This window comes from Euwallacea similis, chromosome 5, assembly GCF_039881205.1.
Source record: "Euwallacea similis isolate ESF13 chromosome 5, ESF131.1, whole genome shotgun sequence".
In the NCBI taxonomy this organism is placed as follows: domain Eukaryota; kingdom Metazoa; phylum Arthropoda; class Insecta; order Coleoptera; family Curculionidae; genus Euwallacea; species Euwallacea similis.
The window spans coordinates 701,565-727,993 of NC_089613.1; the positions used below are offsets into that span (position 1 = coordinate 701,565).

Genomic DNA, 26,429 nt, shown 5'->3' on the forward strand with positions numbered 1-26,429 from the left:
ATTAAAGCTTGGCCTACTGCTAAAAAAGTATCCGGTGGATCAGTGCGGTAGATAACGACAGATTTTCGGTGGTGATTTTACTCGGTATGCTTTCTAGGGGGGTTTAATAATGCGTACATTCTATTATAGTTAGAAAAAAGAACATCATTAATAACATGGAAGTTCTTACAGAAAAAAAAGAATGTTTAATTTATCCACCTGTTACACATTCTGCTACAATTTTACTCAGATTGCCATGTAGTCTATACTGAAATTGAAGGCAAGAAATTTATCATGATGTAGGTGGCATACACTTAGACCCCAAAGAGCTATTATGGATACATGATCTCTTTAATTTTAATAAATCCTCTTTCTGCGTTTCCGAACCGGTTGCCAATAAACAATTTGAGAGTTTTTATTATAATTTTGTTATAAAACTCAGAAAAATTGAAACGCATACGGTATACACAGCAAATAAAATGGAATGTCCTTTTTCAATGCGCCGATTTTCATCCTCTAAAAGGTCCCTTTTCCCCCAGTTTTTCCATTCTGAGTAAAAGGACAACCGAAAATCTGTCATCATCTGCCGAACTAATTATGAAAACCTTTAGTGGAGTAACAAAGTCTTCTCCATGACAAATATCAATATAATTTTTTTTATTATTGACATCTGTTTGGTTACGTCCCTGTAGTCTTGTGAAATCCCCCCTCGCATCCTTTTGTTTCAGCAGATAAAAATCCTCACAGTACCATTTACAAGAAAACTTTTTAAAATTTATTCTCTTTTTATTTAATTATTTAGTTCTTTTGATAACGCCACTGCTTCCCGTTTCTACGGTACCGATTTTTGGGACTGCACCCGGCAGGGCTGTCTAAAGGTGACTAAAGGTAAAGGACCTGCAAGTACCGATGATTTGAGATCTTGACAGCGATGGCTGTTTCCGACATGTGGAGGTTCATAATCGCCGTTGATTACTGGGTAAGTTAGGGTTTTTAAATCCACAAAAAAATGAGATGAAGATAATTCTCAGACCTGATTAATTCGTACAATTATAACATGGAGTTGGTTGAATGTCAAATGGTGAAGGGATTATTGAAAGAGGAGAGAAGGACAGACGGAGAATAGTTATTTACATAACGAGTTAGGAAATATGTAATTTTACGTAACGAGCGAAGCAAGGTCCCGCAATGTGACACGAGTCATAGTGTATCCCAATGAATTTCGTACATATTTTTGTAATATTACTGTTCATTATGTGTAGAAATTTTACGAAAATGGCATACATTTGAATATATTCAAGCTGCGCCCGATATCTGCAGAATTATTGTGATTATTGTTGTTACTGGTCCCATTTGTTAACTGAATTAACAAACGAAGGTACCGGCTTTTATTACGTAATGGTTACAAAATTAAGCCTGTTTAGTCATTGGTTTTCACTAAAAAAAGATTGACACAAAAAATTTGGCTGAAAAAGTCCTGTTTAAAGGGCCCCCGTCCCGGTGTCCCCAAAATCTCGTGAAATCCTGAAGGGCCTTTATATAGGATGATTCATTCACAATGGGACAACTGAAAGCTGGAGATACTATATGTCAAATGGCGAAGATTTGAGAAAATATGCTTGCTCGCGGAATGGCTCGATATCCAGGTGGAAATAGAAGTTCCATCGGTAAGAGAAGAAGTCACGAAGGCAATCTATAGGATTAAATTAAAAAAGGTACCGGGACCGGACTTTAACACCGGAGATAATAAAGCTCACGATTCTAGGCAATACAAGTTATGTAATAAAGGTTTTAAACCGGTGCGCTAGAACCGGGACATTCCCAGAAAATTGGAGAATAAAACATTTTGGTTCACTATCAGCGAGGGTTTATTATAAACGAGTCCATCTTGTCGGAAAGTTTTACTTATGATTTTATATATGGTTAATTTGGGACATGAAAATCAGTTTATTACATGTAAGTTTCCATTACATGCGAGTTCATTATAAATGAATTACACTATAAATAGTTTTTTTTAAGTGGTCGTTTCCGAGATATGACACAAACTACATTTTTTTAAATGGCAACCATATAAAAAAGTGGGTCTATAAAATAGTATACTTTTTCCCTTTTTTAATGATATAAGACTTGATTTACTTATTTTCAAAAGTGCCAAAATTATAGCACTTTTAATTGTTTTATTTAAAATAAATAGATACTTTATCTAGTTGCCAGTAATAAACAACTAAAAACATTTTTAGAACTCAAATATTTGATTTTCAAGTTAAAAATATTAACTCAATTGCAAAACTAAAAACAACAAAAAATTAGATAGAATTAAAGCTTCTACATTTACATAATATGCTAAATCATTTAGTAAACATGAACCTATAAATAATGAACGATCATCATAAATAGTGTTCAAAAAGTCCATTAATACACATTTGACACTTTTTTAAAATAGATTTTGTGGCTTTCCTAACAGAACATCTATTAATATTACGAAATGCCTCATTCACAGTTATTTTCAAGTCATCGATAATTTCATTGGTTGGACCACTTTTTAAAAAAAGTTATGTATTTTATCACATTTGCAGAACAATTATCTACAACTTCTATATTTAAACATGTTTGATATCATTGGTAATAAAGGAACTGTAGACTTTGGTTTTTTTATTTATTTTGGTTTTTCGTAAATATCTAGTAACTTTATATAACTTTTTTGAATCTTCAAATATGGCTTTAAACTTAGCTCACAAAACTGCAAACCTTTCCTCATTTAACTGATTCTCTATTCTTTTTAGTTTTGAAAATCCCTTCACTATGTATAAAAAAATACTCACCCTGTATAAAATCAGTACTTACTTAATCAAAATAATGCAGGCCTACTTCACTGATTGGAAGATAATAATCGACGACGGGACAGAGAAATACCGGTAATGTCCGTAAATACACAGGGCTCGGTCCTAGACCAAACGCTGTAGAACATCTTCTACAATTCAGGGTGTCTATTTAACAGTCCCTCGGACTCCTATGAGTTTATTTGTGATTTCATTAAAAAAAACCCATTATGAGGATGTATATGAGACTAATGAAGATGAATTTTAAAATTAGTAACAACCCTACAGGATGTCCCAATAAAGCGAGGCGTCATAAAGTGTAATTTTTTTAAATGAGACCACCTGCATTTTTTCACGTGATAGAATCTTCTCTTGAGCCTGTGTTGGTTCCTAGATTTTTTTACCCTGGAATGCAACGATTCGAAGCTATGAAGTTTTAAGAGAAATATTAGGATTGCTATGCCTTATAAAGAAATGAATGTCGCAGTTAGCTTAAGTTAAATTTTGATAATTTTAGGATGGATTCTCATGTAAGATGATGAAGATGATCACCTTAGCAGGCACGAATATTCATTTAGCCAAAAAATACACACATCAACAGAGTCCAGTGCCTATTTCAAAATATTTGGCAGCACAGAACACCAATAAACACGATTCTATTTTATATAATAAAAAAACTGCTTTCATACGGTAATAAATAATTTGTTGTGATTTTTTGCCATTATCCCTAGACTCTGTGGATGTGTGTACATACGAATTCCATAAATAGAAATCACCCAAAGCGACATAGACCTCGTTGCATGCGCCGGTGACCTGGAGCGCCTCACGGCGATGCCAGACGGAAGGAAAGGGGGTTTAATCGGTCGGTGATTCCCAGACGGGAATGCAAAATTGACACAAAGAGGGCAAATAATACCCTCAAAGTCTGGAAACAGATTTCCCTTAACTTCGGAAAAAGAAGTTCCATTAATAATGCCACAATTTTTCATTTAAGTTTTTTTCAATTTTCGAGAGATCAATAATTCATTTAGTCATTGGTGTGCAAGCCTTGTTCTAGTAGATAAAACTTCTCAAAGTTATTTACACTAGAATTTCCTAAAATTCCTCTTGTTCAATCATTCAGATAATCTAGTGATGTCACCGTTTTCCAGCTTTAAAAAATGTCAAATTCCTTTCAATAAAAAAATTAATTTCAACACTATAGAATTGTAGTTTAAAAGCTCGCCGCGTTTAAACGAAAAGTGACCATTTTACATGGTATATATATGACCCAGATCCAAGAATTTTTACCATTCATAAAACCACATGATACAGATAACGAGTTAATGCAGCAAGAACCTCACGGGGTACTAAATTATATTTCAAACTTCCCAAAAGGACTTCTTCACCAACGACCTCATCATCTTCTTCGAAGCTAAAAATGCAGCAAAGAAAGTAAAAAGATCGACACACCTTGCATTGAAGAAGGAAAAATCCGATAAGGACTGGTTTGGTTTTCCTGGAGACAAACAGTCTGGTTTATTGGAGAACAAAGTGACCTAGATCCAATAATATGCATTTTTCACCATGACATAACCAAACCGCCGTAAATCATTGTATGATAATTCCTCACAAAAAAAGCAACTGCAGAACTTTCACGCCTTGTAACGCTTTTTGGTGTAATCGGTGTAACCTGATTGAGTGCCGGTTTTGATTGTCACGTGAGGTTTCGAAATGGTTGAGGAAAGAATGCAACTCACGTATATCATATGACAATGTTACATCTGAAAATTGCAAAAACGTTTTTTCTGCATCATTAAGGAATATTTCCATGTGTGGTTGTAACTTACAACACGGTTTCACACATAATACTGCCCCACCCAGTTCTAGATTTCCATTTCAAGGCTACTGACGATCATTAGATACTTTTGGGCTTGATTGGCAAATTAAATAGTGTAATTAGTAATTTTTTCTTCCAAACAAATTAGTATTAATATTGCTTTACGATAATTACTCTCTTATTGGCCTTGCAGGGGAAATTACAAATTTCAATCAAAAGTTGTTAACAAAAATGCCTGCTTTTCCTTTTATAGGATTGTAAATTCAAATTTGGTTTTATGTAACTCGGAATTGTTACTGTATAGTGACATTGAGCTCAAAGAAAAAATCAAAATAACAATATAAACAGCATTGTTACATACAAAAGCAAATACAGTTAAGGACAAGGCGGGTATTAAGGACAGTATTACAATGATGTGTTAACAAACTACATAAACAATAATACTAAATCAGTATGATTATATTTTGGTATTATTATATTGCGTAACACATACACCAGGGGAGAGAAATTTGTGCAAATATGAGATTATTGTAGATCTATCATTTTAATCCCAGATGAGTCTACAAGGAAGTGGGAAACGATGAATATGTATGTATGATTTAATGAATTATGTAAGTTCATGCAATGCAGGTCTATTTCCTTTTAATGGAATTGAAAAGATGTAATATCTGGGAAAAGGTTACCAATTAAAAAAGTTCTTTTGGATATAATGGGCCGAAACCAAAAAAATGCTAATTAAGCCGATAAACCCAACACCGCCCAAAAACGAATTAATCATAAAAAGCCGAATACGCGAATTAACCTGAAACCTGAAAAATCCGAAAAAACCGAAAACAATCGGTTTTTTGTTTGGATTAATTGAAATTTTTCGGCTTCGACTTAATTCGGATTTTTCCCGATTCAGACTTTTACTTTTTCGAGTTAATTTGGGTGCGCTTCGTATCACATAAATGCGATATCTACTCATAGAGAAAAAGATGATATTACGTGTGTGAAACTGGTAAAGCGTATCTTGATACCTATTTTTTTTCAAATGGGAAAATGCACGATTTTGGAATTCTGCTGAGCTAATTAGGTATGCTGATAGAAAACTCAAAAAACGGAGTGCTGTTAGGCGTGAAGCTGAATGCTAAAACACCAGTCGTTGGATCATGCAATGCAAGAATTGCAGAGGCAAAGCTTTGGAAGAACGGCTGAATAGGCACAATCTCGTCATCACTGATTATGATGTTAGATGATAGTTATAAGAATGTATCAAAGTCAAAAAAAATCCATCATGATTACTCGAAAATCAGTGGCGTAGTAAAAGAACTTATTTAAACTTAATTTATTAAGATATGATAACCAAATTTTTTAAAAATGTCTACATTTTAAATGAATGTGCTTTGTTATTGATTATAGACTGAAATCACAGTAGTAGGTATCTATTAAATCCAAAAAAAGTCATAACGTGATTGCTCAAAAACCGGAGGCGTAGTAGTATGACCACCCATAGAAAAGCAAATTTTACAAAGCCTGAAGAAGATCTACTCCGCCACTGTTTGTGGTATTAGATCACAAAGTCTTCAGAATTCAAAGTTAAGTCACAAAGACGTCAAAATTACGTTAGTAGTTTGTAACGTAAAAACGTCAGGTAGATGTTTTTTGAACATCATTGCATGACTTCGGTAATTAAAACATATTTCAAGCTGTGGTTTTCAAATTCAAATCCCATATTAAGTTTACGTCTATCAATTATAACGACGTTACTTTATCGTCATTTCCTATGACATCTTGACGATTAAAAAGCCTCTGAACTGATCCGCTCTCACTTTCAAACGATTAACTCGTTCTCTCATGAAAAATATGATAAAAACGCATAGTATCTGATAAAGGTACCATCTCCCATCGTCTCACTTGATCAGACCATTAGAAAGTAGCCCCCATAGACTGTCTGACACCGAGAATTCTTTAATACCTTCCTTTCGAGTGGCATGCGACGACATATACCATACCATTCTCATTTTCAGTTCACCGTTATTTCACGTAGTACCAAGTAGTACCGATTTCTTTTCGCTGCTGCTTCATTATCTCGAACTTTAACCAATTATTTATTTATTTATTTATTTGTGGTAATTGATCCGTGGAGGTGGTGATGAGATAGGTGTCTCGTTTTTACCCGTGATAGTGAAATCAACTATGATAGGATAGATGGTACCACTGCAGTAAATGCACCCATGGACATTTTGGTCTTTGATCTTGCAAGTGGGACCTTGGATTGCTTATACCTGAGTATGTAGTTCTTAATGCTTGATTAAGTTCTTGAGATTGTGGTGGTACCAAGCACTGCCTGGCAGGTGGTACCGCTCCAAATACCTTTTAACTATAGAAATTGATATAACATTATATTTTGCTACTGGTAATTTGAGGCAGTACCAGAATTACTTCCTTTATCCATCGATTTGAAAAGTTGGCCCAAAACACCTTGGAAATTACCATTTAATTACATCGTTAGCATTGAGCTGCAACTTGGGTATATGTTCACTGGGCTCAGTTGTATTTTGATTGAACTTTAAAGGGATATCTAGCACTTTTTTTGGTTTATTGTTCAGATTTCCTAATGTACGATACGTGAAGACGCACCTTTATTAAGAAGAATTGCATATGCATCCGCATTGTGTTCAACTCGTAATGAAGATTCAATAAATCAGAATCAATTAGAATAAAACACCACTTAGTTTTTATATGTCAAGGATTATCTACATTTCATTGAGTTTGTACTGTATGGTCTAATGCGATTTTCTGACATCATCATTAACAATTATTATTGAGCCCTTATGCCCATATATGATGATGGTTCAAGCAGGTTCAGATTCTTCATAATGGGTTCTTTGAATATGTTTATGATTGCTTAAATGATCATATATCATGCCCTTCGTGTGGTTATCTCTCGAAAAGTGTAGATCCGTATTCACTTTAAAAATTGGATTTCAGGTACCAAATTGTGCTTCGTGCATCTTTGGAGAGGGATTAATCTGTTCTGGTGGTACTTTTGCGGTTATTCTATAAGAATGTAGATTAAAGATGGGAACTTCTGCTTTAAAACAAAACTGAGTGGGGTTCGTCATCTCCAAGAGTAACGAAGTTGCAGGTTTCGGTATGAAAACATATACAAAACATTAAAAAAAAAATTTTTTCTCGGATTTGAGTGAAATGAAAAAATAAAATAATCTCTGTTTTAAGTGACTCATTCTTAGTATTTTTAAGAGTTGAAGGAGCTGAAGCATTTTCGTATACTGTGTCTGTTTTCTAGGGTCTCGTTCTCCCAATTTTTATGGTTTTTGAAGAGATTTAAAAGCTTTAATATGTAAAAATTCATTGACGTACCATAATAAATTTGGCAGCAAGAAATTCTTCAACATATGAGAATTCTGATGTTACCTCGGAGTTCTCTCGGATTTGTTTTCTGGTGCCTCATTCTAAAAAAAAATTAAAGCGATTTGATTATGAATCGTTTTTATGTAGAATTTCATTGACGTGCACTATTATAGTAAATAAACTTGGAAGAAAATAATTCGTTAAATTTTATATAAACAAAATTTGGAAGTAAAAATTGTGTTATTGCGTCGCATTTCTGCCTCCTACATCCCTGTCTTCCAGTGGTCAGAATTTCATTGGCATACGGTAAGATATCTAGAAGTAAGAAATTATTCTCAATTCTCGCCCTTTTTTTATTTCCAAATTCTGATCTTGTCCTGTATTGGATTCCAGTAAGCTCCGGTTTCCATACTCCTATATTTTCCAGTTGCTTCTTTTAATTTTTTTTTTCAATTTTAAGGCGGACCTTGATCTATGCTTTTGAGACATTCTCTCGTCTAGAATCGGAAAATAAAGCCGCCTATCATCGACTAATTTAATTTAAAATAGGATGAATATAGGAAATATCACGTGTGTATCTCTACAAAAAAAAAAAAAAAAAAAAATGCGACCTTTATACTATACAGGTTACGCAAAAAATCCACTCCTCTGTCAAGTACTTCAGTATTAAACGTCCCATCAAGGAGTGGTTTCGAGGTAGTTTGCCCGAACGAAACCCAGCCGATAAAAACCCATAAAAGTATATGGGTATTTACGGAACTTTTCGATAATAACCCGAACTAACCTTGAATTTTTCTATTGTTATGTCGCGAGTGATTGAGGTCGGTGCAGTGCGGTTTCATTCGCTTAATTAATTATCACTGCCTTTTTTTCCCAAACATCACTGATATTCACGTATACATTGACCAAGATGTGACACTTGGATGGGGTGCCAAGGTCCGATTTGGGTCCCAGCGAAGGCGCAGGAACCATCGATTTGGACGTAAGTGACGGATGAACAAACTTGTCACCAATATCTTGACTTTTTATTCACCTTAAGCATTAGAGGTCAATAGCGCTTTAAGCCATTACAAGTTCACTGGTAAATGATGAAATTTCATAGTACTTCAATACCGAAAATGCTTCGTGTTTGTTGTTGAGAACTGGACATTCCTGAGTGCGTATTTACTTGACCAGCTAATCGTCTCTTTATCTCGGACTTATTATTGACATAGTGTCTAATGTTGTTTTAAAAATAAAATTAACCTTAATGAGTCTATTGCGAATATCTGGAAGTGAGTAAGTATTGATGATGGAGTCAGTAGCAAGTAGAATAACTGAGAGTGAGAACCAAATCAGATCAGAATACATCAAACCTTTAAAGACTATCTACCCTCCAGTACGACTCTGTTATTTATTAGATTAAGGCACTAATGCTCGTAATTATTGAGAACAATTAGGGCTCTTAACGCTGTATTACAGTTTGTTGCCCCCCGGAAATTCCCAAAATTGATTTCTCCAATTCTGGAATTCTTTTAATATGGCTTATCACAACATTCCCTTCAGTACGTCACTGTCGTTTACAATAGTCAAGTACTAATGCTTGAATTTGTAGAAAGTTTGGCTTTTAACCTGTAGAAACTCATTAGTGTACCAGAATTTTTGCCTTCTCTAGGTAATTGTTTTAAATTATTTCCTTAATTTTGGAATGGTTTTCCTTATAGTGTCCCATACATCTCTGTTTTAGCTTTTTTTATCATAAGTTTATTATAAAATATATGAGACAACAAAATACGCTTAACGGATGAAGACTTATTGGCCCAATAATTGTATTCTCGGGAAATTTGTATTCGTAGTTCCCCAAAAAGAATTCCTGAGGCAAATCATTTATTTTTATTTTGCTGAGATTGCCTTCCAGCGCGCCTCTGTTTTCCACATTAAGGTTCAAACTATTGTAATTATTAGAGACAAAACTTAGCATCCTTAATATAAAAGAAAGTCAGTGGCGTTTTGCAGCTGTCTTACTAAAAATTAATTTTCTAAAAAAGAATTAATTCATTATGAATTTTTTATTTTGCTGATTTTATATAACATTGCGTACCAGTACTCCTCTGTCCCCTATTAAATTAATACGTCATTTCTTATAACCGTAGAAAACCCCTACGGTTCATAAAATTAAAAAACTCAGTGGCGTATAGCAATCCTCTTACTCGAAACCAAGTCCCATAAATAACTCCGCTCATTGTGATTTTTCTTCTTTGCTAATATAGGTTGTCACCGTCAGTGCACACTGTATCTCCATCAGACTTGGTACTCTTAAGCTTCTCACCTTCATCAAGAACATCAGGTGGATACACACACAATCAACTTCTCTTCAGTTTGTCGAAAAAATTCCATTTAAATATATTATAGCGGGTACCTCGCAACAACCTTGCTCGCTCAGTTGGAACCTCTCGTTGGTCTAGACCGAAGATGCGTGGGTACATAATTTGGGCAATTGCGTAACGTACGTCACACTCCATTTGTCGAATCTCGTCGCCTCGTGGCATTTATGACCTCTTATTGAAGATATCTCTAGCTTGGCCTACGAAGAAGACTTCTACGTATTTGTTTATTCAGTAACACTTGAGCCTTCCTTCGAGAGCATTCGTGATAACGCGGAAAACACATAGAATTAAGCAAATTTGGACTTAAATGACTCATTTATTGATAGTGTTTCTTATTTCAGCCAAAACCTCCTAGAGCCATAATTATCACCACCATCACCAACAGTGATCGCTATGAAGTGCTGGAAGGTTTTCTAGTAGAATTATTGTGCTAATATAGTGACTTGACAGTACTTTGTGTAGTGCTAAAATGCTGAATTGCACCGACTTGGAGTGCATCCTGCACCATCACCATTACTACGCCCATTTGCACCATCTCAAGCATGGCACCCACGTGGATGAAGGTAAAAATCTTTTCCAATGGAATAAGAGAAAGCATTTCGCAAAATTTCTTATTTATTTTACATGTTAAATAGTGGTGAAAACGGTTCTAAAATGAGTACTGATTGATTATTATTCTTGAAGAGTGAAACGTTTCATTGTTCATGGGATTTTACGGTACTAACACTAGTATTATTGCGTGATTTCTTCCTTTCCTGATGGAAATTTCCTGCAATATTGACCCCATGGGAGGATCAAGGTTCTGTTTATGTCCACTAAATTTCTTTGACCAAAATTACCTTGATATACTACTGTGTTGGCACAGAAGGACGCCAAGCTGGGTCCGGCTTTAATGGGATTTTTATATACCCAGTGATGCTCCTATGGCGTCACTATCATCACTAGTGATATAAACAAAACGGTGTCCAGTCAAAGCAGCCGATAACCTCTGTGCGTTAATAAACGATTGCAAAAGCCCATAAACATTGGCATTAAGAAACGTCCACATAGTGATGGTTTAGCAACGTTATTATGCAGATTATACGGTGGTTGATGGAATTTTGTTGTAAATACTATTGTATAATAATTGAGTTAATAATTTATTGCCGATATTACGAGGCTTTAACGCGTGACATATGAAAGAGCAAATTAGTCTGAGGAACTCGTGATAAATCAAACGGATGCTGTATCTCGGAGACTGAGAGACGTGGTTTAGCTGTTTCTTTCGGAATCCCGTTTTGCTTTACGAATTTTCGAGATATATAAAAAATCAAAATTTGAAACTAGCGAGAATAGGTACCTGCCTACCTCTCTGAGTATAAATATAGTCACACAAAGAAGTCATAAAAGTGAAAGAAACCGACAAGAGACTATTTTAAGCTTTGTAAATAAGGATACCTCCAATTACATCCAATTGTCGGCAATTTTTCAATGAGTTGGCCCATGTGACGAGAGCAGCAAATTTCACCATTGCAAATTCGATTAAGCTCATATCATATTGGAAAAGTGCCAAAACAACGACCAATTTCAACATTTTTGGTAACTTGCAAGGTTTCGAAAAACCCCTTAGTGAAGGAAATTAAAATTCAACAATATCTGAGTTTCATTGTTGATAATCTTAAAACACTCCAAAATTCAAATGAAATGAGTTAATTCAGGTTAATAGTAAAACTATATGAATCATATGCTCTCAATGCAATTATGATTTGAAAATAAGAACAACATCCAATGTTGAAATCGTGCGTCATTACTAAATGCCACTGGGTTTATTATCGTTGCAGTATTGACATCAATGTATGTAATTATCGGTCTCTCTAAATTCACGTAAGTTACAACCAGATATACTAGAGTATATTTTAATAATACCAGGGTCGTACCAGAATGGGAAAAACCTAAATAGTAGGTGCCTAATTTCTTAGAAAAGCGAAAGCTAACTACTACATACTGAATACTTCAGACATTCCTCTACATATACAGGGTAGAACAGCCAAAGGGAATAAATTCAATATCTCCATATTTCGACATATGTGTAAAAATTCCGAAACACGTCAATTTTAGATTATGAATTAACATCCTGTAAGGTAAAAATTTTATCTGTAAATTTAACTTCCTTTGCGTGGAAATTGCAATCCCCAAATTTTTAAATGGGAAGCATAAGTTTGTGATACCTCAATTGAAAGGTCTTTTCGTTCTTTATTCAAAACTGCCATTGTTTTGAACTTTATTGCAAAGTTCAATAGAATAAAATAAATTGATGTAATTCCCGATATTTTCTACAATAATCTTAAAACTTAATAACTAACACTATTTCGTTATTGACAATGTAATAAGATAATAAAATAAATCAGTCTCAATCTTCTATGAGATTTTCAAAATGCAAGCCTCAAACCTCTTGGCAGTATCCTAACCGTAAATAAAAATGTCTTCTAACATTAATCAACATCTGAGGCGTAACCGATTTAATCGCAAGCGTTATTCTTTTTTTTTAAGTCAGCTAGATTGCGTTTAGGTTTGTACATCGTACTCTTCAGATATCCCTACAAGAACTCTAATGGAGTAAGATCAGGTGATCGTGCTGGTCATTCCAGTAATCCTCGCTTCCCTATCCACCGATTTGGAAAAGTTAAGTCGAAGTGCATTGAGATTAATTTGTTTTGTTATTTTATTACATTATCAATAACGAATTGGTATTAGTTAATAAGTTTTTAGCTTGTTGTAGAGAATTTCGTCAATTCCATGAATTTATATTTTTTCTATTATTCTTTCAAACAAAATTTAAAACCATAGCAATTTTGAATAGAGAATAAAAAGATCTTTCAAATAAGATATCACCAATTCGTACTTCTAATTTAACAATTTGGAGGTTGCTATTGTCACGCAAAGGGGGTTGAATGTAGGGATGAAATTTTTACGTTCCAGGATGTAATTTCAGAATCTAAAATTGATGTGTTTCTGTATTTTTATCACATCTGTCGAAATACGCAGATATTGAATTTATTCGGTTTGATTGTTCTACCTTGTATATGCTAATTTTTTTAACAACCTATATTTACTGGGTGAAACAGGAGGACTGTGATAAACTTCAGGAGGGTATTGTACATGAAAAATAAATGTAACAAAATTTAAATGTTGTAATCCAATTTTCATTTGTTTACATGTATGTACATACACACATGTATTTCATAAGTTATAGCGTAAATAAAATTAAAAGATAAAATTTTAAATATTCATAAGTGTCATAAGAAATTTCATTAATTAACATTTTGGTTATCATGATATTGTGTCAATGAATGTTCAAAAATACCACTATTGACTTCTAAACATTTTCTATTTCGCCTATGAAGAGCATTCATTGCTTTCCTGATTGTTTGATGTCTTTCTTTAATATCAGCTGCAGCATTTTTAATACGTTGAATTATGGCATATCGAGTGTCGACTTTTACTCTGCACACCTTTTTAAACTAGTCCCACAAACAATAGTCTAATAGTGTGATGTCCGGAGATCTTGGAGGCCAACTAATAGGACCACGTCGACCAACTCAACGCCCTGGCAACTTTTCGTCTAAATTTTGCTTAATCTATCGAATATACTATGCAGGAGCTCCATCATGTTGATAGGATACTTTGGTTCGGATGTTTAAAAGAACATCTTCTAGAAGTCCCTGTAATCCATTTTGAATGAAATTGAGGCAGTGTTCTCATGTAAGACGATTCTCCAAAATGAAAGGGAGAATTAAATAATTCTCAATCCTACCATATGATATACATATGCATTTTTTGAAAACTTAAGTTGAAAATTACTTTCGATTATTGCATGGGGATTTTCGTCTGACCATACATGACAATTTCGTGTCTTATTAACGTCGTCACGGGTGAATGTTGCTTCATCTGTAAAAAGAATGCTTGATACAACACCATAATTATTATTGATCCATCCACAAAATTCTCTACGTTTAACATGATTTTCTGGTTGTAAGTGCTATAATCTCTGTACATGATGTGAATATAAGTCTTGCTCGTGGAGTATGCTTATTACTCTTTTTTGTGTAATGACCAATTGAGTAGCAATTCTTCTTGAGCTGATCGTTGCATCTCCTTCTACTAGATCCTGAATATTTTTTACTTCTTCCAAGCTTTGTTCATTAGATCGTTCAGGTGATATGTTCGCACTGGGAAGCTTTCTGGTCGATCTCGCACCGATTGTTGAAAACTCGGATAAATACGTTTTTAAAAGGATGTCTGATGTGAAAACCGTTGGCGATATTCTTGAGCAGCAGCTCTAGCATTCCCATAACAAAAACCATAAATAAACACCTCATTTACATATTTTAAATTTGAATAAATGTTTAGCATTTTGTAACACATTAATTAACTTGAAGATAAAAGTCAAATCGGTATCACTAATCATTGTCACTAATAACAAAGGTACTTTTATCGTTAATAGAACGGTAGTTAAAAAAATTATTTACGCTATAACTTGCAAACAAATGAAAATTGAATAACATTTGAGTTTTTTTACATTTATTTCACAAGAACAATACGCTCTTGAAGTTTGGCACGATCCTCCCGACTTTCCCTGTATATAAAACATCAGAGGCGCATCAAAAGGAACAGATAAATCTTTGTAGAATAGTTTTTAGTTAAAAAAAATAAACAGAAAATTCCTAGATCCTCTGGAGAAGTTAGCTACGTCACTGAACTCTATATATTTCATATATTTGATATACCCCCGTAAGTAGTAAAGATTTCCACCTCATATTATTAAAGTCAGTGAACTCATGAGATAGACATTTCTCTACAAATGGTAAAGTTTTCAATGTCTATTGTAAAGAATCAGAGGTGTAACAGGAGGGGCAAAACTGTGGCAAATTCTAAATGAAATTATTACTTATAAATGCCTTTTTTTACTAGAAGTGGTATTTTTGGATTCATAATTTCTAAAATAAAATTCTGACAAAATCGGAAAAAATATGCTACTGGTAATTGCATGACCTGGGTGTCTCTGACTTCCTATGTGATGAAACTGTAACTGTTTCATATCAAAGAGCGTTCTTAGGATCACTTTTACATACAAACTCATTGCCGTAGAAGCAGTATATTTGGAGTTTCAATCTTTCGAATAAATCGTGTTAAAATACAAAAAAAGTGCTATAGGTAATTGCATGATCTGCACGCCTTTGGCTTTTTGCGAACTAAAACTGCAATTTTTTAAAATTGAAATGTACCTTTTTTGCACCTACGAACTCATTGGCGTCAAAGGAGTATTTTTAAATTTAATTTTTTCAAATTAAATTCTGAAAAAATAAGGGATAATTATATTAGGGAGAATCATATTAGGCGTAATTATCTGCCATTGACTTTTTATGAGTTCAAAAAGTAATTTCTTCCTTAGTACCTGTATAAGATGAACAATTAACTCTGTACATTTTATTCACTAAGCATCTCTCTTTAATCAGTAAAAATTTCAACCTCATAAAACAAAGATCAGGGTTGTACTATGATGGTTAAAAAGGGGTAAATCTTAGCAGACATTCACTATTTTTAATGTTGCTACAACAAACAACAATTTTCCTAGTAAAATAACAATGACAAGCTCAGGTTTCGAAGATTTGAACTTCAAAAACAATTATTACCCAGGCCTGGTAGCAACACAATCACTTTTCGCATCGTTCCGCATTTCTGCCCCGGAGAATTCTCCCTTTCCGGTGTGTTTCTATTGTGCTCAGGATGTATTTGAATAAATGTCCCAAAGTGGAGGAAAAACACGAATTTAATATGCAAATTGGTCATTAAAACTGACCGTGAGTGGACGTGCGACTAATTAGTTCCGGATCTTATGAATAAGATAAAACAAAGGGAAAATCATTGAAACCTTCCCGAAGAATTTGATTAGGTTGTACAGTGATGTTGGGTAAATATTGATTCTTGTCGTCATCAATTTATATAAGAATTGAAACTTTTTCCTGTGCTATTAGTAATGGAATTTTTGCACGGTTGAGAGCAAGTTTAGGTACACTACTTACCTCTGTTATTGGAAAGTGTTGGATTTCATAACGTTCATTTTCAAAAAATAATAATTGACAAACCACACAAGTCATTGAAGTCTCTTAAATTTCATAGAAAAGTGTAGAGTTTCTCCTATAAACTTGAGGGTTTTTTTGGATTACCCAAGGATCACCACCTCCAAGGGTACCTAGTATCAGAGTTCAAGTACTATCTAATTTTGTTTCAATAAATTTTGGTTTGAGCAAGATGCTCAATATCGGTACAAACCAGAAGGAGGAATACTGCAACTAAGCAATTATCACACAATATGAGCAACATGTTCAATGTTGAATGCGATTAGGAATTCCATGCTAATTTTTGCATTTTCTCGATGATTACCCGCTTTATCTTTAACGATCAGTATCGCGGAACTGCTAGTTGAAATCGGATTAGACAAAATGTGCATTAGGGCCACAATCGGACGTAAACAAGGCAAAGGTTAGTACAAGGAAGTCTTTGTAGTCCATAACAACATTGCTTAATGCTAATTATAAACATTTAGTCGCTCTTGTTACCGAAGATCCTTGAGAACAATCTAAAGAGCAATTTACCGCTTGAAGGATCGTGAAGTGAATCGGATCTTCAAACCATGAAATTGTCCTCTCAAAGACTATATTTATAACAAACAAATGTACGAAAAAAATGTCGAACATATCGAAATATTTTCAAATAATTTCAGACATTGAGCAGGTTTTTATCAGTACATAAATTTCCCTAATTACAGTAGAATTATTAATGTCTTTCGTATATATAAAAAAATTGAATGAGTTATTATTGTAATTTGCTTTAATAAAAATGTAAGAAATGAAGGTCTTTTAGCTGTAAATTTTCTTATTTTCTTTGATGATGAAAACGAAGATTTTATGCGCCCTGCATACGTATGTATGTTACAACCCTGTATTATCCTGATTCGGAAGTATTTTCTCAAAATGGAAAAATATCCCATTTTACAACGGTTTGCACCGTAATATGAATTATTAATAATTAACAATGTTGAAATATACGGAAATAACTACAAGATCAGTTCATTAAACAGGTTACGCACGTAATGTAAATAAATTATAACTATTATTATTACACAGTGTTTCCATTAATTAAGTGTATAGTTAACGGACGATTGCGGTATTCGCAAATAAACTATCAATTTGAAAATTTTAGGATTTCTAGGGCACATTGTAGGACTTTCAAATAGGCTCAAGTGAGTACACTGAGCTGCGTGATAAATTTGTTCATCCTCGTAATATTATTTTTTATCTGAAAATTGGACACTGAAATTCAACCGTACTACGTCTCTATAAATTGAGCCATCGATATGGAACTTGCAGGGTTTAGAGCAATAACTCTAAGCTTTCTAACGAAGTTTTAGTGCCTTCAATAGGTTTTCTGGCAATTCGACATTTTTGAGGATTTCTGTGCTTAATGAAATTTTCCACATGAAAATCGGATCCTAAAAATCAATCGTACCATGGCTAAAATAAATTAAGACATCGATAGTAACTTAAATATATTGCGTAGCTTAGCAATTATAATTTTTTTTCATTTCTGTGGTCTTGATGAAGCTTTTTATCTGAAAACCGGATACTAAAACCTAGAGCTGCTATATTATTATATCGATAACCAATCTTGAAGGGGCGAAAATTTATCGATATTAATATTTTCAGAATCGATAGCGAAGACTCGAGGCTTTCCAATGAAGCTTGAGGGAGTTCGATAAGTTGAATTATTTTACAACTTTCATAACGGGAATTTTGTAAGGAAATTGATTGCATGTTTGCCACATTTCATTCCAATTCCAGAATTTAAAAAAAACTTTGGCAACAGGGACCCATAGATCGACATATCGACCATGGTAAAAAGTGACCTTTCGATCTCGATTAACATTGACGGCCACGGTTAATTATCGAAACAAATGGATTGATTTAATTGCGTTATAAGATCACGTTAAATTGCATGGATGCAGTTAAACCATAATTCCCGAAGTCGTTAATGAATTAGAAACTAATTGGGTTCGTCAAGGTGGCTACCTGCGCTTTACACCTGATCGGTTTCAGGTCCGATTCATGGGAATAATAAACAGAGGACTCTACAAAATATTTTATACAGGTCAATAGTCTTCGGAAATTTTCCTATATTTACTTTTTTAATAGCATTAAGTTGAAGAAGAATTCAATGATAGATTAATCACATATGTGTGTTAATATTTATTCATTAATGGCCAAGCCTAATTTGTCATTGTTTTCCTTACTTGATGGGCATGCTTGGAGAATGGCATCATCGGCCCATCAAAGAAGGTTTGATTAATAGACTTGAAATTATCTCCAAGATTTTCTGATTTTTGGGTATTAAGTCAAAACTGCAGTAAATTTTATCAAACTTTACCGAATGTCCTCACTCAAACTGACCCTCAAAACTCGCAATTTAAGGTAGTAGAAAAAGTTTATCTATGACTATATCCTCGTTGCTAGACACCTATGGTCAAATACCTCTCATAAGTCCTACCTTTGCGCATTTATTATTTAAAATCTTGTCTAGCCTCAAGGCACATATTTCTAATCTTTTCTTAATACATTAACACGAATACGTAGGACTTAATATATTTCTTATCCTAGTATAGAAATCTCTGTTTAGTTGTGTCAAAAAAAGTATATCTGTGTCATTTTGCTGGAGAATGGTCTATTTCTTTCAGTTTTGAAGAGTACACAATCACAGCATTACGCCCATAATATTGTTGAGAATGGTGATTATACATACAGTGTGGAAGTTTTGGATGGAACAGTCCACATAGCTAAGATGTTGAACATATGCGGCCAAAATCCTCAGACATGTCGATTTTTATTTTTTCTTACGGTTTTTTTGACGGTAAATTCTTGTATACAGGGTAATCCAAAAATCAGATACGACTATTGGTTTTTTTAAATTTATTTTTATTTCATTTTTTAATTCTACGCAAAATTCTAAGTGTATTTCATGTACCATGTTCTATACCTAAACGCAACAGGTCTGGAGAAATTTACGATTGAACATATCAAAAACTAAAATTTTTTATTTATTCAAAAATTTTTTTAGTCCTGAAAAGGACCGATTTAATACAAAATAGCACCCCCTCATTGCCACGTTGATGTTAGGGCTTATTTAAATGACATTTTTCCTGAACGCTAGATTGGGAGACGAAGGGTAACTGAATGGCCGGCACAATCACCTGACCTCACGCCTTGAGATTACTTTCTATGGGGTTATCTTAAGAGTAAAGTATACTTTAACTAACCAGCAACTATCGAAGCCTTAAAAGAAAGAATCCGTAATGAAATAATAACAATTACCCCAGCAATGCTTCAAAATGTCAAACAGTTCATTCATCGTCTTGCTTACTTTCAAGAAGTAGGTGGGATCCAATTTGAACATTTAATTTAATTGTTGCTTGTTGTTTTATTTTGTATTAAATCGGTCCTTTTCAGGACCAAAGAAGTTTTAGTTTTTGATATGTTCAATTGTAAATTTCTCGAGACCTGTTGCGTTTAAGTATAGTACATGGTACGTCAAACAAACTTAGAATTTTGCATAGAATTCAAAAATGAAATAAAAAATAGGTGTTTCCATTTGAAAAACAAAGTTGGTAGTCGTACCTGATTTTTGGACTACCCTGTATACATGAATTTACCATCGAAAAAACCGCAAGAAAACATAAAAATCGACGTATCCGAGGATTTTGGACGCATATGTTCGGCATCTTAGTTAAATGGATTGTTCCATCCAAAACTTTCACACTGTATGTGCCAATGTAGCTCTATAACCCAAAAACTAGAAGAGATGTTATGATCCATTTTGAGGAAACTTTAAGAGCTTACAGAGATTATCCATTTGCCGTATTTTTGAGGCATTTAAAGTTGAAAAAAAACTTACGGGTTCTCGAGATATCGGCGCTCAAAATAATTTCAGAAAGGGATAAAAGTAGGTCCCCCCTCTGTGGAATTTTTTAATCTGTATCGAAACAGGAAATCTAAGATTACGTTAAAGAACTCAATTAAAGTCACGCATAATTGTGTTAATAATTATCTCCCGATTTCGTAATTCCTGTTTACCTGCAAAAGTTGGTCTAAACTAAAATTCTAAATTTTTTGCAACTTCATAAATGGGACATTCTGCAGGATCTAGTTATACACCTATGAAGTCAACCTTGACTTTTTCAGGATCTATACAGGAAGATGATTTACATTTTTGCATTACAGGAAGTTTGTCTGTGTTTCGTAGTACACACTTTATTGCAAACAATATAAAATTCTCTATATATAATAATATCTCGAAAATTTCCCTAGTCATTCTTTGGTATTTACATACACGAACTTTGTATTTACACAAATCATCCCATTTAGTTATTACAATCGAATTTGCCGTGAATCGTTTCATGTTGGAAGGTATTAAGTCGACCTGAGCAGCTGAGAGATTTAAATTCTAAGTAAACATGATTTTCATTTTTTTTTTTAAGACACTTATTGAAGAGCACAAATTTGTTAAAATGCATGATTATTTGTAGGAATAAGTTACAAAATGCGCTGTTAAAAATTTAAGAAAAGTTAAAAATGCACGACTCTCTTTAGAAGGAGGCTACGCCCCTGATTCTTTTACGATCCAAAAACTGAAATTTTCAATAAACCATTTAAGACTACACCACAATTTTGAACCAACCAAAGACTTACCTGGCTGAGATTCTAAGGAGTTAAAGCACAGATAAAATCTCGCTATAAAAACCAGATATTTTCGTAAATTTAGGACTGCCTTTAAATTGAAGATGTGCCTCTGATTTTTTTACATTTTTGAAGCTGGAAGGTCCTAATGAACTGCTATATGTACGTGTACGATAATTTGGGAACTATCTAAAGTCGTATCTAGCAGGAAAATCTGAAAAGTATCCATGTTGAAAAAACATTTTTTTCCTCGAAAAGATTTTTTCTGTCTTCTCTACCACTTTTGTAGATCCAGGGCATTTTATATAAGATCGACAGTTTCTGGAAATTATGAAATTTGCTAATTAGATTTTAAAAATTTATCTAAAAAGAAAATCAATAGTGTAGCCTGAGCTTTCCAATTCCGTATGTACTTGTTCTGAAATGGATTTCCTTAAATAACAAATCACCCTGTGTATTTTTACATGTTGGAATATCCTACCTATCAAGGATATTCCCGTATGCATGTGCTTTTGTGATTTTGTACTTATTGGTGGAGGCATAGGAGGAACAAAGGGAGGTATTTTTCCTTTTCAAAGAGAAACTTAATTCAATTTTCCTCCAAATGCTATATATCTGCCAAATTTGGCAATACTGCCTGTCCTACTGTGTATGAATTTCTGTCACAATTTGATGTACACCTTTGAAAACAAACGCTAAGCGCAACATTGCCGTTTCTTCATGAGTAAACAACTCTTTAGAAATTTGGTTCTCGTGATGGTAAGGACTTCATGGTATTTCAGATATTTACCCAACAACTACTTTCACGCGTCAAGGGATTTTCCATTATTAATTATGATTATGAAGCAAATAAATGGTACAGAGTTCATCTTTTCGGATTGAGGAACAATCGCAACTTATTTTTCAACAGGATCAAAGTACAAGGAAACTCTTTATTTCTTTACACGCAGCATGATTGGTTGTTTTACAATAACAAATCGGTATTTTCGGTAATGTTAATTAGCGGTTTGAGTGGTTGAAAAGCCACGAGACACACGTCCATTGCTTTTTTAGCACATCGAAATTTGCAAAAGTAAACAAGACGTATCACTTAGCGATTAATTATCGTTGTTTGGTACCACCTGAAGGAACCACTTTATGACGAAGACGTTTGCAAACACTCTACATACTTAATAAAAATTTTGTTATATGATTAATTAGCTTGTTGTTATCAGAAGAGACTGTTAACCTTCCTCGTCATTAGCAGCAGAAATGAATCTGTATTTCCGCCAGGTATGAATTATATACAGAGAGTTAAGAGAGGTAGTTTAAGGATAAATTTAGACAAACGAATTAGTCGTCTTCCTGGAAATTTAAAATACCAACGTCAATCAATGTTGACTAGGCTCATATCATACGTGACATTCATATAAATACTCTCATTGAAATTCAGGATTTACTGGGTGAAATAAATAAATAATTTATAATTACTGCTAATCAGTGACTTACGTAAATAACCCTCTTTGGTGTGGGGAAAATCAACTTTTAAAGGCATAAAAACCCACTCCTTATTATGATGTTCCATTTTTTTTTTTTAATTTTTAGTGCTTCAAATTAAGTAAAAATAATGATTTCGCTACTGACACTGGTTCAACCTTGATCTTTAGGATGACCAATTTAATTAAAACCGCCATTTCGGTTTTGCCTATAATTAGAGAAAAATCTAATTATGGAAAACTATGACACGATATCGGAGCACAGCGAGAGATTTCGTGTTGGATCGCATTCAAAGGTTCGGCCTACTATGCTGACGGTAAAGATCTGATATAAAAATAAAATTTCTGTAGAACATCTATGAAATAGAACTAAACATTTGAAAACATCAAAAATTTAATTTGGTTAAAAAAAACCAACGGTGTCTCTATAGGGGATTTAAAAAAGTACAAACATTTCTTGCTACTTGATACGCCTCTAAAAAGAAAAATTCTTGGCTGAATATTTATTTAAATATTATTAGAAATTTTAATTGATTTACATACAAGAAAGGAGGGGAGTCTCACAAAAGGTGGACTAAATTTAACCATCACGTTTTGTTTTGGTTGAAGTTTGCTTTTAGAAGAAGTTTGAATCACGTTATTATTCTCTTGACTTTCGGTATCAAAAATCTGGAGCGTTCCTAGAGGGGTGGAAAATTTGAAACCTCTTGACACATTGATCCATCACTGAAATCCTTGATTTTACCGATTTTCCTGCACCTATATCATTTCTAAAATTAGCAGAAATTCTTGGAACCACGGTGGTTTAACTTGCTTTGGTGCGCTTTCCGGCCTGGGTACTAAGTTACAGGCCTGTAACCTTAATGCTCGGGCACACGCTATCCGTAAAACAGATATACCGGCAAAACACCGACGAACAGGTGAGTCCACTCAAACACCCGCTTCGACTCGGTTGCACCATGAGTGGTACCCGCGTACCACTGTTTGCAAATTTTCCGACCTTCATACCGATCGCCTAAAATCGAAAGGACTCTTCGAAGACCCTTTCGAAAGACTGAAAAGTTTCGTGGTTCCAGTAGTACCTGATGGTTCAGGTACCATTAAAAGGTTGGATTACTTTTTGAACTTAAACATGAAATTGTAGCATTCCTCCTCATTTCTGCGGATCATCATTGCAGTGAAAACACAAACGACATGAAGCGAAAACGTTTGGTACTGCGTTGGTACTTAATCAATAAGTGTGGTACTGTCCAGTAAAATGATACTAAGTGCTCTGGAGCAAAGTGACTTTAAATTCAGATAAATTGAAAACACAACAAAAAGTTGAGGTGGTCCCTCAGGTGGATGCAGTGTAATGGAAGACAGCTTATGTGCTTCGTCCAAGTGTGTTCCACTGCTTTATCAGATATTCAACAGACACCATTCAGGTAATATTCGTTGAAAAATTCAATTTTAGAGTGGGCTTTAATTAAGTGGCCACTTGACAGTGGTTCGGTCAAATCGGATACTGCTGGAACCCGTTTCGGAGCAATGAAAAACAGACAAATCACGTTGGGATGAATGAATATTGATCAGTTTAATGTTAGATGTCTGAACTGTTGAAACAAACTTAAAGTGGTATTGTTTCATTTTCCAACCCCCTTTGGCGACAACCTTGGCAATTTATTTGAAATGAATTCCGGAGATTTATGGACTTTAATTTTTTCAATATTTAGAAATTCGTGTCAAATGTTACTTTTTCCTACATATGTGCTCAGTATCTGGTACGCCACTGGTTTTAATAGATAATGTAATAAATAATAAAAGACCGCAATTTTGCTCTTCTAAAAAATTATTTCGAGACACTTAAAAGAAAGCTATTTAGGTGAAAAAAATTCTGGGTATTTTTATGCAATGTCCAGGAGCGTCGTTAAAAAGATTGATAAATGAACAAAATAAACTTCTAGATTATTTCATTTTAAATTAAAAAAATTATTTTTGATTTCTTGATGCACCTCTGAAAGTTACTCTTTTGAGGCGAAAAGTTTGAAAATACATAAAAAGTTCAGATATTTTATTTCTGCTAAATTCAAATTTATCAGGGGCATCGCTAAGGGGATTAGTAAACTAGAAAATATACTTCCAGATATACATATACATTTTAATTAAAAAAACATATTGGCTTCTTGTGCGCTCTTAAAGACTGAGATTTATTAAGAGGCAAAAATTAAAAAGTCTCTAAAATTGCCCGGAAATTTAATTTCAGTTAAATACAAGCTCCCAGCGGGGTCACTAACAGGATGAATAAATTAAGAAAATATACTTTCAGTTTATGTCATTTCCAATGCCAAATAATCCTTGACTTCGTGGTATTTGGAATAATCGACATTGGTTTAAAAAATATAAAAATGTTCGAAAATCTCATTTCAGCTAAACCTAAGCGGTTTGATAAGCGAAAAAAATATAATTTCTGATCATTTCTAATTCAAAAAATAGTTTTGGCTTGCTGGTGCTTCCCTGAAGATAGAAAAATTGCACATGTTATCTGTCAATTTAATTTCGGTTAAAAAAAATTCTCAGTGGCGTCGCTAAGGGGGGTGATAAATTAACAGTAAATAAACTTTCAGATTGTTTCTTTGTAAATTAAATTTCTTGTCTTCGTGGTGCGCCTCTGTAGATTGGGATTTTAAGTGAAAAAATTGCAAATATTTCAGTTAACACGTACCAAATAGGTAATAATAATTTTGGTTTAATCTGTGTGCATGACTTCTGAACTAAGTAACCCGAACTTAATCACCTCTGACTTTTTTAATTGCGGATTTCAGCCAATTAAGTGCTTTCAATCTACAATGGTAATCGAGTCAATTATCAGCCTGCCATAAAAATCCAATTACAAGTGCACAACATAGTCAAGAGAAACAGAGTCAAGGCTGATTTACACTTTTTTCCTAATCATATAGATGATTGATCGATGATAAAGTTTTTCTCCGTGGTAAGGTCCAATTAAGTACAGTGCGTTAAAAACTCCTGAATCAGCACTTCAATAGGGCATAAATCACATGATGAATAACATCATCATCATTGCAAATTTTCAAATTAAGTTGGCTCACGTGCTTTAAAGTGTTTTCGACTGACTTAAGGACGTAATTTGGTTTTTATTACGTCCGTCACATGACATATTATTAAAGTTGATTGTCACTCGATGTAGGTGACTCGTTAATATTCATAGAAGAGCCTCAATTAGTTGGTGAAAAGTTGAAGTTGAGGTTGGTTAAGAGACACAAAAAGGTACATAAGCTGTAGTTAAAACTAACCGTAACCTGTATGATAAACCGGGCTTAAGAGCGGGTATTACAAATCAGGCAATTCGGGAGGCCTGATGATCGAAAATGGTCTCTGCAAGAAGTTGAAGAATTCCGTCAATGAATCATTCAAACGGGCTTTAGAAACGGTCAATGCCTTTTTAATCTCCTCTTGGAGATTCCAAAGATTACCTTCCTTGTTCTCATATAAGTTTAATACTATTCAAACACTATAAAAAATTACTCATAATAACCGAAATTAACAATGCTTGGGTGCTGTTGATGATTATTTTAAATACATATAATTAGTGTTGTATAGACATTTTTTTGTAAATGTAGATTAGTCATGTTTTTAAGTGTAGTTTTGTAAGCAAATTGCCAGGTGTAATAAAAAAATATTCATCTTGGGTTTCCGAAACTTAAGCTTTTTAGGTAGATGGCCCTGAATGTTACGAGATTTTTTGATTTATTAGGGTTAAATTATGAAAGTGAATCAGAAATGAATAGGAATAATTTTTTAAAAATGTATTGAAACAAGATCCAAAAATGAAAAGTGCATCTTATTTT

At 33.8% G+C, this 26,429-nt stretch overlaps 3 protein-coding genes across 4 annotated transcripts in view; 1 reads left to right on the top strand and 2 right to left on the bottom strand.

Annotated features, from left to right (window-relative positions):
- Positions 1 to 20,694, bottom strand: part of LOC136409202 (E3 ubiquitin-protein ligase RNF185-like) — a 33,456-nt gene extending 12,762 nt beyond the window's left edge. Inside the window, exon 1 of the mRNA XM_066390569.1 lies at positions 20,680 to 20,694. The gene's annotated coding sequence lies outside the window, so the exon portion shown is untranslated. The remainder of the gene's footprint in view (positions 1 to 20,679) is intronic.
- Positions 1 to 22,319, bottom strand: part of Syx18 (syntaxin 18) — a 37,485-nt gene extending 15,166 nt beyond the window's left edge. Inside the window, exon 1 of the mRNA XM_066390558.1 lies at positions 22,307 to 22,319. The gene's annotated coding sequence lies outside the window, so the exon portion shown is untranslated. The remainder of the gene's footprint in view (positions 1 to 22,306) is intronic.
- LOC136409200 (uncharacterized) overlaps positions 6,654 to 26,429 on the top strand; it is a 69,771-nt gene continuing 49,995 nt past the window's right edge. Inside the window, exons 1-2 of one of the 2 annotated variants that reach the window (XM_066390563.1) lie at positions 6,654 to 6,888; positions 10,682 to 10,903. In XM_066390563.1, coding sequence (XP_066246660.1) covers positions 10,810 to 10,903 — 94 coding nt within the window. In that variant the 5' untranslated portion in view covers positions 6,654 to 6,888; positions 10,682 to 10,809. Of the gene's footprint in view, positions 6,889 to 10,681; positions 10,904 to 23,507; positions 24,009 to 26,429 lie in introns of those variants that run through there. The other variant, XM_066390564.1, reaches the window with a different exon arrangement.